Genomic DNA, 13,148 nt, shown 5'->3' with positions numbered 1-13,148 from the left:
TCAGTGTTCGCCGATTGTGCATACGACGGTTCCACCGGCTGGGCAGTCGGAAGTCAGGCAGTCGCTCGGTCAGTGCAGCTGAAAGGACTCAAAACGTGCAATTGGATGCCAAAGTCAGCCATTTTTATGCCGTCCAAATAGTGCCACACTGCTGAGCGCCTTTTCTGACTTCAGCACACAAGACGACTGGACCCTTGCCAGTAGCGAGACGGACGATATTCTCTTCTCCAACTGGACCTTCCTGCACAATACTATCATGGTTGTGTGTGTGCGTGCGTGCGTGCGCTAGACAGACAACAAGTGCCGACCTGTCCTCCTTGGCTGAGGTTGTGGTACACGGCGCTGTTGGGTCGCTCTCGCTGCAGTGGCAAGAGCATCAACATCTCTCTGTTGTTTCTGCTGCTTTTGTCTGCCACGCAGGAAAGAAGATGAGCGAGCGCTCGAGTCGCGGCACATTCATGCAAAATTGCTTCTCATATTTGCAACGTCCTTACCTTTGAGAGCCAAGCTGATGATGTGCGAGGGTGTCGAGTGGGTGGAGCTTAGGCTGGAGGACGAGTGCTTTGCCTGCAGTCAAACGTTTGGAACATCCCCCCCAAAAAAAGTCAACATTCACTACAATTCATTACAATTGGATTGATTTTACATTTTGGGGTTATGATTCAAACTTGAAATCATTTTCATTTTGGGTATTCTAAATCAAGACATAAATGCAAGCCAGTGGCCTATTTGGATCAAATCTCACTTTTAAAATCTCTACTTCAAGAGGTCTTTCATGTCCTTTCATCGTGAAATCAGAAAACTTCCACTTACAAAAATAACAATACTATTTTTCACCAGAAGATGGCAGCAAACCTGTGGCCGCCCCTGGCTTGCATTGGCAAATACACTTTTGCGCTCACGTTAGGCGTCAAGAGTGAATTTCTAAAGGCAAACCGAGCTGCTTGACACGTGACCCTTTCTGGCCGGCCCATTTCTAAAATGGAGACCGCAGCAAAGAAAAGGAAAGTTGACAAAGAAGGCCGTCACCTCACGAAATGGAAATGGTTTTGTTTTTTTGCTGAAACCTCAAACAATTGTCTGCTTTATATGATAGAGACTGTGGCCGAGTTCAATATCGAGAGTCAGACCCACAACGAGGCACAATTTCAGTTGCACAATTTTCAGACTCAACCTTTTTGAGATTGCGGATTTCCTTTCCCAACCTGAATGCCGTAGAAGTCTTCGCCGTCGGCCAGGATGAGCACATTTTCTACGTTTCTCGCCTCTCTGGAGCTGTGACAAGAAGGAGGAGGAGCCACGTCGGGAGAAGGCGGCAAAGGTGACCGTGATTTCGACAGCAGGTGAGGAGGTTGCCACCAGGAAACAGATTTTAAAAAACAGAAAGAAACAATCCCGAATGAAGTGCACGAATGCCGACAAAATGACGTTTGGACCCTTTTGCCAATGGAAAGCCAGCCGAGAGGAAAATGGATTGCTAAACATGCGGCAATGTTGCCAGAGACATAATTTGACCTTGCGAGACTTTCTTCTTCAAACAGCTTGCAAGCAAAAACAAACACGCGGACAAGATGAGGGTTGGCTGGCGTGCGGGAAAGCCAAAGGATCAACGCATCTCCACGCGAGACCGCCGTCGTCGTGGTTTGAGTTTAACCTGTGCCGGTGGCCGTTGAAGCCTTCTGGACTGGAGATCCCTCCGCTGGGGTTTGTTTGCTCGGCAGCGCTCGGAACCTGCAACATGAGCACAGCACGCAAATGGAGCATTTACCAGCAGATCTTTTCACGAGACTCGCGTGCGTGCGTGCGTGCGTGCGTGACGTCATCCTGCGAGCAGCTCCACACGTTCCTGTCAGCAAGTCACGACTCGGGACAAAAGCAAAGCCTGACCCAAAACATTTGTCTCACGATCTACTGGAACTGGCTCGACACACGGGAGGCGACAAGCGACCGCCAAATGCGTGCCTCGTCGTCTCCCTGCTCTCGACACGCGCGACGCCAGAAGCAGCCGTGACGGCGGCAGCAACATGCGTCGCTCTCTTATTGCCACAGATTGGATCGTCTATTGGAGGGAATCGAAAGGTTTTCATTGTCAACACAAAAGTTTGACGCAATTTCAGTATGAGGATCCAATCATTTCCTGTCATTTTATTATTATTATGATCATTATTATCATCATCATCATTAACTGTTACAAAAACGGTAAAAAAAAGTTATTAACCCTGTACCAACAAGCGCTCTTTTTTGTAGACGTCACAGAAATCATTGCGTGAAGTATTGTACAAAATATTTGGTTACGATTTTTTACAAAATGATCGGCGGCCGCTGCTAAAAAGAACTCGTTCATTTTGCCGGATCGCTCACTGATCAGCAGAACCGGCGTTCATTCGAACATTGAACAGGTTTCAACTTTGTAGTGTGGCGTCGCAAGCCTACGCGTGCACGTCGACGTGGACGAGCGTGAAATCTCACATGCACGAATGTCACGTGTGGCCTGGGGGGGGGGGGGGGGGGGTCCGCCTGGTCGCTTCCATAGAAAATGAATTGCGAGCGAGCGACGTGGCCTCCCGTGCGCAGAGCCCAGAAGTGCCAAAGATTGCGTCTCTCGTCTTCTCGCACCCATCCACGCTCGAAGCGCGTCGACGGGCGAAAGTCATCACAAGAAAAGCCGAAGTCGATTTTTGCGGCGGAAAGTCCTTACATGGCAGAGGCTGCTCTTCATCACTTGAAACTGATCCATGAGTTTCTTGTGCAGCGGCCGCATCTCGGGATGCACCAGCTTGTCGTGCACGTCCAGACCGGCCGCCAGGACGTGAACCTGCGAGGACGAAAAAGGGCGAGTGAGCGAGCGCGCGTGACGCCAACAAGTCGACTCTCACCTGCTCCTGCATCAGCTGTTTCAGCTGGCCGATCTTGCCGCCATCTTGAGGGTGGCCGCTGATGTAATCTTTGTCGAAAAAAGCCTGAGAGCCACAAACGACGTGGTCATCGTTGGCGCTCGAAAGCGCCTGAGAGAGAAAATGCCGGCAAATGCGCACCTCCTGATATCTGGCGATGCCGCCATTGACGGCGGCGTCCACCACGCCGTTGAGCGTCATGCTGAGGAGGTTGACGTTGTTGCTGTGCGGCTGCTTCAGCTGGTAGCGGCTGATCAAAGTGCGCAGCTCCTGGTTCTTGTTCTCCACCACGCTGACGGCGTTTTCCAGCGGACTCACCTCCACCTGAAGGTTGACACGCGTGAGGGTTGGCTTTGTCTTTGGTTAGGGCTCTTCTTCTTGCTTTTGGCTCTGGTTGCGGTTTTTTGCCTTGTGGTCCTGGTTTCTTCCCTTGTCTCGTCTTACCACGTCCACCTGCGTGTGTCTTCCCTTCGCCAGGTGTGTCTCAGCGTTGGTGTATTGAGGCCCCGTTCGCACAGAAGCAAAACCGGCTTCGTTCCTCAAAATAATCTCGTACACACAGAAAGGTTTCAAGACATGCGTGGACGTTTCACGGCTGTCAAGTCGATGCCGGGTCTGGAGTGGCGCTGTAGCGCAGCCACGGAGCATTAACGGAAAGCGTAGAAGAAGAATTGGCAAAGAAGACGAGCCACTGATCTGAAAAGCCGATAAGCCAAGACTTTTGAAGCCGCCATATTACTCCTCCCAAGAAACATTTCTGGCACACATATATATATATATATATATATAGTAGCCTACGACCCGTACATGACTAATCTGTACGTGTACGTATCGTTTATACACTAGTCTGCCCAAACGGTAAGAAACTTGTGCGACGACATTGAAACGGGCTTTCATGTGAAGCGGGTCTTCGTCTGTTGTATTTGTCCAGTCGGTGTTTGACTGTGTTATGTGTGGAAGTGTGTGCGCCAAGTCACTCCACAGCAAGCCAAGTCCAGGCAAATCAGGTCCCGTTACATCACACTAGTTCCTGTCATGGCGACCACTCCACTCACGTCCCGTCCAGCCATGGCGACCAGTCCAGTCGTGTCTCGTTCAGTCATGATTGTCTGCTGACCTTTTATTGAAGTTCTTTCTATTGCACTTGATTCCCCTCTCACTGCCTTGCTTCCCCGCATTTGGACCCACAACCACCCCGACACACTTCCGGTCAAATCATTTGTCTTGATGGCCGACTTGCCGGCGAGCCAGCCAGGAAGCAATTTTCCAGTCAGGCTTGGGGTTGGCTGCAAGTCCTGCGGCCATTCAGTCACTCACCAGTTCTCGCTTGTCCACCTCGAACCACGGTGAAATTCCCGGCAAAGGATGAGCAAGGATCAGCGTCGTCCTCTCGATCCAAAGACTCTGCAACACAGCAAAGCGGCTGGAAATGAAGCAAAGACTCGGAAAGCCTCAACGAACAGCCGAGGCTTGCGAGGTTGCGCGCACGTAGCAAATGGTTTTGATTGCTTGTTTGTTGGAGGTCACAAAGACAGTTTGGATGATTTTCCAAAAGACGAAGACGAAGCCTTTGCAAGCACGAAACTGCTGGCCAACACTTTTTGACAAAACAACAACATTTGCGACGCGCGCGCAAGAACTCAGTGAGAACCTTCAGCATGTGAAAGTTGACAAGATGTGGGACAAGCAAACGGGACACTTTTTTTTCATGTGGAAATGTAAGCAACGTCGTCACCTTGAACTCATTATCGGGATCTTTGGCTCCTTTATGGAAAGGTCGCTCATGACGGAAACGGCGGATGTTGTTCACCCGGTAAAAACTTTTGATCCGATCAGGGATTCGGTCCGACTGCAAGACGCCGGCGGCTTCGGGAACTGCCGTGACGGCGTAAATCTGGAGGTCTAGGCGGCGCCGGTCAAAGAAAGCGCCCACGTTAGGTCGTGCACGCACACACGCAGAGGAGGATACACTGAGCGTCGGACTGCAGAAGCGCTTGATCGGGCCGGTTCTGGTGCTGCATGGCGATGGCTTGCGGGAACTCTCCCAGCATCCTTTGCTGGAAGGCCTCGAGTCTTTCGTAGTCGTGGCCGCGACACACAAACTCTTTATTCTGGTGGCGACACATCCACACGGAGCAGACGTCACTTTCTGTGCACCTGCGACTGACATTTGGACAATTTTTTAACGAGCTCCGTTGGCAACATTTTCTTCTACAAGAATCGGATGACGCATTTCTGCATCTCTTCACTAGTGGGTCGCGCTGGCCTGCTCGCTGTTTCGGAGGAAATGGGAATGAGAAATATCCATCTCATCTCTTAAGATGGCATTTTTCTTCCACCAACGTCAACTTCCGATCATCAAGGGCAAAAAACTGACCCTGAGGAAGAACGGGAACCTCCTGCCGTAGAATCCCACCCTGAAGAACTTGGGTTCCAGACGCTGCTGCTCCATAATGTAGTCAAAATACGCTGCCTCCAATTTCTGCAAAGGACAAACGGCAGCAGACAAGACGGACTCGCGGAACTTTTCTTGGAATTTGTTGACCCGAGCGAGCAAGAGAAAGTTTTGGGACTCACCCGAATCCAGCTGAGACTCTGGTAGTCGTACAAGGATTCGTACTGGAAGGCCAGTTCCCTGCACAGCGGAATCCCAAACTCCCAACACTGCGCACGCACGGCCAGCAAGTTTAGCCGCCGGCTTAAGACGCGCAACTTGTGCTGCTTTCGTGAGCACTTTGGCAAAAGGAGCGGACGGGCCTCACCTTGCCTTTGTTGAAAAAGTGGACGATCTTGCGTCCGAGCGCTTCCTTGCGCTGCCACTCGGACTGAGCGGGATAATGCAGAAGCTCTTTGAGCGGCCGCTCCACCCACTGCAGCAACTCCCAGTACAACAGGAGCGCGAACGCCATCTCTGTGGGGCGGCTCAACGTCACAAACGTGCACACGTGTCGTGGTCGTGCGTGCGTGCGTGCGTGCGTCGTACCCGTGTAGTTGTCCGCCTGCAGATGCATGTCGCACAGTTTGTGGATGTAGCGGATGTACATCTCCTCCTTGTTGATCTCCGATTTGTAGAAGTTCTGAGCAGCATCATCATCATCATCATCAGCATTTCTTCATCGCTGCTCACTTTGTTATCTTACCAAGAGGCTGACGGTGCAACCCATTTTCTTGCTCTCCGTCTCGTCTCCTCTCATGCAATCCCTGCAGGCAAGATGGACAAAGATCAGCACTTGCGTCCATTTCAGGCCTTGAACGTGGCTGACAGCAAAAGCGTGTTTGAGGAAGGCCGCCAGCGTCCTGTCAGGTGGCTCGACGTAACCGTTTATGCTACGCTAATGCTATCTGAGCTTGGCTCGGCGGCGTAAAAGGAGCGCTTGCACGCCAGCGACGCACTTCAGCGAAAGACGTGCTGTCGTGGAGCGACCGATATTCAAATGCGATGTTAATGACCCGTTTGGATGCTGCATTCCGGGTTCTGTGCTGGTTGACCGGGATGCGATTCGGGGAGGACCGTCGCCTTGAAGTTCTGCTCCGACCAACCGGCCTGGATTTGGATGAGGACCCGCTTCCACTTCCCTGACGGCTTCTTGCTGTGCTTCAATTTCTTCAATGGACGTTCACATTATTCTAGTTAATAACGTTTCGCATCACAAACTACGTAAATGTTTGCCCATTCGGCATCCATTGCTGCCTGATCATTCTGGGAGGACGATGACCACATTTGCGGTCCCTTCTCAAGGTTTTGCGTTTTTTGCCTGTTTTGTTTTTTTCTTTCTTTTTCTTCCTTGCCCTCTTGTGGTTCGATGAGGGGAAGTCGTTGATATTTGTCAACAGTGGGCATGTGAAGCCCTTTGAGACTCTTTAAGGGCTATAGAAAAAAACTGGACTTGAAATGCGCTCCGTCAATAAAAAGATCTTTACAAATGCAAGCGGAGCACACAGTCAACAGATCTGTGACCAGAAACTTCCAGACAGATTGGCTGTTGTCAGCGCAAGATAAGTCTAAAATTAGCAACGGTATTATCGTATACCCCGTTGAAATGTGGAGACGGTAAAACGGTGTCAAAATTTGAATGCCGCCTAACCCTATATGTCATGTGACCAGCAGTTGACCAATCACAGTGGAGTAGCCCACATGGTCTATCTACGGCTCTGTATGTGTATATATAAATATATGGTTGTGTGTGCGTGCACGCCACCTGCAGTCCAGGAGGCGTTCCATCAGTCGAGTGACGGACGTAATGAAAGAGACGCCCGTCTCCCTCCACGTCTCCTGCTCGATCTTCTCCAGCAGACTTGAAAACAACAACAAAAGTGATGACGACGCTCGTCGCCTTTGGGCGCTCAGTGACGTGCGCGCACTTCGCACACGCAACGCGCACAAGCGGCAATTCACTCAAACGGGACGACAATGACATCCGCACATTTTGGGGGGCTGAAGGGGTTTGAATTGTTGAAAAAAGACGAGGCAGAGGAATGACGAGATGTTAGTGCAGGTGTTAGTTGCCGCCTACCTGGGGTAGGGCCCAAATAGTTGCGTTCTAATCCCCGTGGCACAAAGCGGGCAGTAGCGCACAAAAAAAAGAAAGGTGGAAATGCGTTGAGACGCGCCACAAAGTTTGGGAATCACGCAAAACTTTTGTCTTTACAGCAAACTGAAGACTTCTCGGTAGTTGTCGTCGCCTTTGCCTTCTGCCACCAAACTGTCCAGCTTGTCAATCAGCTCCGCCTCCACCTACACAACAACAACAACAACAACACAAATTTGGTCCACAAAGAAGACCGTTTGGCTTTTTACGAGTCACAACATCAGCCTTCATCAACACAACTAGCTGAAAATGTGTTAGAGAGGATTCTGCTACAAATAAAGTTGTCTGGTTCACTTCAAAAATGCTCTATCAAACTGTAACAGACTTGTACTAATGCTTAACAACAAATATATATACACACACACACACACACATATATATCAAAAACTGTGGCGGTGGCGGAAATGTTAGATTCTAGCCAATCAATAAGGAAGACGCTTGGTTATTATTTGGCTCCGGGCGCGTCAATCACACTTCTTGTGTGTGTGACCCGAGTACGTCGCTTGCGTAGACTAGCGTAGCAGTGACGAACGTAGCCTCGTACTGTAGCTAGCGTAGACTAGCGTAGCGGTGGCGTACGTAGCCTCGTACTATAGCTAGCGTAGACTAGCGCAGCGGTGGGGAACGTAGCCTCGTACTGTAGCTAGCGTAGACTAGCGCAGCGGTGGTGTGCGTAGCGTCGTACTGTATCTAGTGTAGCGGTGGCGTACGTAGCCTCGTACTGTAGCTAGCGTAGACTAGCGCAGCGGTGGCGTACGTAGCCTCGTACTGTAGCTAGCGTAGCGGTGGCGTACGTAGCCTCGTACTGTAGCTAGCGTAGACTAGCGTAGCGGTGGCGTACGTAGCCTCGTACTGTAGCTAGCGTAGACTAGCGCAGCGGTGGCGTACGTAGCCTCGTACTGTAGCTAGCGTAGCGATGGCGTACGTAGCCTCGTACTGTAGCTAGCATAGACTAGCGTAGCAGTGGCGTACGTAGCCGCGTACTGTATCTAGCCTAGCGGTGGTGTACGTAGCCTCGTACTGTAGCTAGCGTAGACTAGCGTAGCGGTGGCGTACGTAGCCGCGTACTGTAGCTCGCTCCTGGCGTGTGTTCAGAGTTAACCACAAACGACAGAGAAGGATAGCGGACCGCCGAGCAGTCAAAGAAAAAATGGTTTTGAGGTTTCTGAACGGAGGCGAGGATTGAAAGAGCAAAGCCCGAGTCTTAATTTCAGCGATGGTGTGCGCTGAAGGTCTGAAGAAGAAGGATGCGTTGGTCGCTAAGTTTCTGCTGGCCAGGTCATTTCCGTTTACTTTTGGAGTAAGAATTTTACGTTTTGAAGCTTGTCAAGTTGTGTATTGACAACATGCAGCTGCAACGCTTCGTTTACTGACTCGGACTTTTACTCAGCCAATGTTTTGCAAGTAGCCTGTCGTGTCGCTTACGAATGAACAGGGGTGTCGTGTCAAAAATAAATTGTTAATCTTCTTAAAATAAATGATCGATAGCAAACACAAAATATTATTCCCATGCAGATGTTTCCTGCGTAAAAAACGGGGGGTGTTTTTTAGGCATGCGCACCTTTGAGAAAACCACAAACAGCCGTTGGGCGCAAAATCCGCTCGAATATGCACACGTCGTCTTGTCGCCGGAAAGAAGTCCAAAGTCGTGGGTAGAGAGGACACACCCACCTGCTTGAAGTTTCCGTTTTTGCGTTGCTCCCAGTCCATCATGTCGTGGAAGATGGGGATCATGATATTTCGGACCTCGGCCTGCGGCACCAACGTCACGCCCAGGAAGGGGCCGATCATCCCGGGAATGAAGTGGATCTTGTTTTCACCTGGAGCACACGCAAGACTTTTTGCAAACCGCGTGGAAGCGAGAGCGGCGAGATGGCGGCGAGAGCGGCGAGATGGCGGCGAGAGCAGCGAGATGGCGGCGAGAGCGGCGAGATGGCGGCGAGAGCGGCGAGAGCGGCGAGAGCGGCGAGATGGCGGCGAGAGCGGCGAGATGGCGGCGAGATGGCGGGCCGGCGGCTTCTTACTCAGGTTCTGCCACATGCTGAAGAGTTCGTACGTCATCGTCACCCGCATGTCTCCGTACCTGCAGCCACATCAGTTCACCTTTCAGCCCTCGTTTATGGCCCAAGCAATCAAGCGCCTTCAAGATGTCTGCGCGCTTTCATTGACTTTCCTACTTTTGACATTCATGCATTTTGTGCCATTTTGTTTTAACCGCGATGGCTGCTTTCGAGTGTGAAATGAATCACGTTGAGCCGAATAATCTGGTGTCATTGCTTGCGATGACCGCGAGAAAGCGCTCCAACGCGGCGAAGCCCCTTCAGCGCATTGGCGAGCAGAAACGAGCGCCTCTGCCGACCCGTGACGGGCGGGGGAGTCGGCTGGGAGGCTTCATTTTGCCTCTGCGGCTCGACCCAACAGTCTTGAACTTTGAAAGGTCGCACGAGCTTACTTGTCAAAGATCTTCTTGCTTTTGGATGGACTGATGTTTTCCAGCTGCAAACTGGGCTGGTTGATGTACAAAACTGCCAGACTGAAGTAGGAGTTCCACACCTGCAGCAGACAATCATCATCATCGTCATCATCATCATCATCAGGTGTGTGAAGGACGATTGATCGCATGGATGAACAACGCTGGGCGTGAGTACCTTGAAATCAAAGTCCACTCCCACAAAGTTCTTGAGCTGAAAGGGTGCGAGCCGCTGCACCGTGCTTAGGATGATGCTGAAGAGCACAAAGTCAGTCAGTCAGTCACATGACAGCCTTCCTCGGCCCCGCGCCGCCGCCGCCGCCGGCTCGCTGTCTTACTGGCTGGTGAGGAGCCTCATCACATTCCAGTCCCGTGGGAAAATTCTCGGCTTCATCAGGTTCCGGAAGACGCACCAAATCTTCATCATCAACTCCTGATGAGACAAAAGTCCAATTCTCTGCGGTCCGGTCTGACTCTCGCCTGTCCGCACACTTTCAATCAAGGCCGCTGGACTCTTGTTGGATGTCGGAGACCTTTCGCTTGCAACCCAAATGGCTCCCCCGGTTCCAAATCACAGGTGCGGAGTTGCCCTTTTCGGGTTTTGGTGGGCAACGCGAGGGTTGCGGTTGCCCGGCCAGCTCGTGGGAACGAGCGTCGTGCAGGCCAATCAGTGGCTGGCGGCAAACGCAGCTGGCGTCGGGCCACCCTTCCTGTGGAATTAGGACGTTTTGGGGGGCTGGCCAGAAGATCAGGACGTCATTTACGGCCGACGGCACCTCCCGTCTTTCCCAGACGGCTTTTTCCAACCACTGATTGGCCGGCAGGACGCCGCGTTCACTGACCAGGCCGGACAACAGAGCATTTTTAAGGCAGCCTCGGTCAGCAACTCCACGACTCAACGAGCCTTTTGGATTCAAGCGGGAAAAGTCTCCATCTTTGCCGCTTTTTCACAATCAAGCGAGCAAAGAGTCAAACAAGTCGACACTCTGCTGTTCTTTGTGACTTCAGAGTGCGCTCTTCCTTTCCTTGACGCATTTTTATGACCTTTACTGTGCGTCTTCACACTTGACCCTTGACCCTACCTTGAGTACTTCTTTGCTCTGGAAGTTCTCCATCAGGCGTTGGAAATGGACGTCCGTCATGTGACGGAGGAGGGACAGAAGGCATGACACAAACTCTCCCTGCCGAAAAGAAAAGAGCCAAAGTCGCTGCGGTCAACCGTCGGTCGAGGGCCCGAGACAGGAAGCGTGCTAGCGTAGCGTAGCTTAGCCTTCCTTCATCACATCTCAACGCCATCAATGACAACGCTCTTGTAACGTCACGTCGACGCGACCGTCGTCACCAAAGCACATTTCACAAATTCACAAAATGGCCTCCCTCAAACAATTGGATGAGAATCACAAGATGGTGGGAGGGGAAATGCATTGGGCGGAGCAAAATGTGCTCAATTCTCATTTGGATTTGATGAGAACAATAACAATAATAATCATCATAAAATAAAAAGGCCTTGTATTGGAGTCACAATCTGACAACATGATGGAATGATCTGGAATTTGACTTTGGCAGTCCGGTGGCAAGTTGGGCATCAGGCACGCTTTGCCCCGCCCGCTGCCGGCGGCTCGTAAGACAACTTTCGGATTGTTCGTTACTAACAGAGGTCTCGGCGGTGCACTGCGGACAGCGATGACCTCTTACCGCCTCCTGGGATTGGTTGTTGCTCATGATTGACAGCAAGGTCTGAAGCAGGACGTCCAACAGGGACTCCACCATCATCTCCACCTCCTCCTGCACCGATGCATCCTGGGAAAAGAGCGCACGGCGTGCAGGAGAGACAAAACATTTGCTTTCTCCCACACGGGGATTTCTTCTGCTTTTCATTCTGCTCTGGAAAGTCACATATTGATCGATTGAATCGGGTTTCAAAACAATCGTTTCTTTCCTTTGTCGGAGAAGCTGCTGAAGGATTCTGCTATGATTTTCCTGCGTGTGCGCGCGCGCGTGTGCGCCTTACCAACGAGCTGGCCTTGATGACCGAGAAAAGCGAAGTGAGAATTCCAGAACACATGAGCAGTTCTTTCTGATGCCTCAGATGGAGATGAATGTGATGAAGAACCACGGGAAGGAGGACTCTTCGAGATTCTGAGCAAGCAGACACGCACATTCCCAACATCACTTCATGCGGACTCTTGGAATATCACCACTTCCATTTTTAATGCACCATTTGGCTCCAAACGTTAATCATTGATCAGCCATCCTGCAGCGTCAACTTCTGCCACTTGCATCAAACTGTCAGCTCGCTTGCACAAACTAGATTTACAGATTGGACTCAAGGGCAGAATATCCAAAGCAGTTGTTGAGCGAGAAGAAGGTCCTCCCATCAGACCACGCAACCGTGAGCCAACGCTGCCTAGCTAGCTAGCACGAGGGGCTAAAGCCAAACTGTGGCAGGGTTTTGACTTTCTGGACCTGGATTTGCCACCTCTGTCAGTGAGCAGTCAAAGTGACACAACCACGAGACTACAAAAGAAGGCGGCGCTGTCCTCGCCGGCATGTTTGCGGAGATGACAAGTTGACAAAACGCCATTACGAGCCAACAATTTGGTTTTCTTTTTGAAGAATAATCAAAGACGCAATTGGATGAGTTTGGGGGATAATTGAGTAAAGTCACGTGGCCCTGGACTACAGTGGCTAAAAATAGACAAAATGTCCAACGGGGCCCATTGATGAGCTTGAGAAGAGTTTGAGCGTGAGCGGGACCCTCACCTGGGAAAGAAAAGAGCCGGCTGTCCACGGTGCGAGCGATGGCCTGCAACTTGACGGCGTCCACGGAATGTCCCGGAATGTCGAGCGTGGACGGCAAACTGGCCAAAGTGCCGCGCACAAATTCGGCCACTTCTCGCATTGAAAACATGTGCAGGAGCTCGTCAAAGATGGCCGGCAGAGAGTTCAACACGGACACCTGCAAAAGGTCACAGCGACATTTGTGTTCCGGTCAAAATCTTTCCACATCAAAGCCAAATCTTCTTCATCCGTCCGTAGCAAACATCATGACAAACGTCAAAAATAGGAGTCAAAAATAGGAGTCTTAGTCCATCAAGAGAAACATTTGCGGCTGCATTTTGGTGGACGCTCGGCCTAAAAACGGACGCATCTCGATTTACGTGCCGTGGGAAGTCCAGCTTGGCGAGTCTGGAA

General features: G+C 51.2%; 1 protein-coding gene across 6 annotated transcripts in view; it reads right to left on the bottom strand.

Moving 5' to 3' along the window:
• LOC144058923 (dedicator of cytokinesis protein 3-like) overlaps positions 1-13,148 on the bottom strand; it is a 28,648-nt gene that overhangs the window by 2,106 nt on the left and 13,394 nt on the right. For 4 of the 6 annotated variants that reach the window (XM_077577584.1, XM_077577583.1, XM_077577587.1 and 1 more), the window contains 27 exons: positions 12,717-12,912; positions 11,965-12,092; positions 11,607-11,753; positions 11,036-11,134; positions 10,292-10,386; positions 10,132-10,207; positions 9,936-10,036; positions 9,508-9,566; positions 9,155-9,303; positions 7,544-7,629; positions 7,409-7,435; positions 7,094-7,189; positions 6,035-6,095; positions 5,878-5,971; positions 5,657-5,805; positions 5,472-5,558; positions 5,272-5,376; positions 4,864-5,005; positions 4,630-4,796; positions 4,212-4,298; positions 3,036-3,218; positions 2,877-2,960; positions 2,699-2,815; positions 1,655-1,731; positions 1,206-1,275; positions 495-567; positions 309-409 (listed from right to left, as the gene is read on the bottom strand). In XM_077577584.1, coding sequence (XP_077433710.1) covers positions 309-409; positions 495-567; positions 1,206-1,275; positions 1,655-1,731; positions 2,699-2,815; positions 2,877-2,960; positions 3,036-3,218; positions 4,212-4,298; positions 4,630-4,796; positions 4,864-5,005; positions 5,272-5,376; positions 5,472-5,558; positions 5,657-5,805; positions 5,878-5,971; positions 6,035-6,095; positions 7,094-7,189; positions 7,409-7,435; positions 7,544-7,629; positions 9,155-9,303; positions 9,508-9,566; positions 9,936-10,036; positions 10,132-10,207; positions 10,292-10,386; positions 11,036-11,134; positions 11,607-11,753; positions 11,965-12,092; positions 12,717-12,912 — 2,856 coding nt within the window. The remainder of the gene's footprint in view (positions 1-308; positions 410-494; positions 568-1,205; positions 1,276-1,654; positions 1,732-2,698; positions 2,816-2,876; positions 2,961-3,035; positions 3,219-4,211; positions 4,299-4,629; positions 4,797-4,863; positions 5,006-5,271; positions 5,377-5,471; positions 5,559-5,656; positions 5,806-5,877; positions 5,972-6,034; positions 6,096-7,093; positions 7,190-7,408; positions 7,436-7,543; positions 7,630-9,154; positions 9,304-9,507; positions 9,567-9,935; positions 10,037-10,131; positions 10,208-10,291; positions 10,387-11,035; positions 11,135-11,606; positions 11,754-11,964; positions 12,093-12,716; positions 12,913-13,148) is intronic. The other 2 variants (XM_077577586.1, XM_077577585.1) reach the window with 2 other exon arrangements.

Source organism: Vanacampus margaritifer, chromosome 10, assembly GCF_051991255.1.
Source record: "Vanacampus margaritifer isolate UIUO_Vmar chromosome 10, RoL_Vmar_1.0, whole genome shotgun sequence".
Lineage (NCBI taxonomy): Eukaryota > Metazoa > Chordata > Actinopteri > Syngnathiformes > Syngnathidae > Vanacampus > Vanacampus margaritifer.
This window is presented reverse-complemented; position numbering and strand designations above follow the sequence as displayed.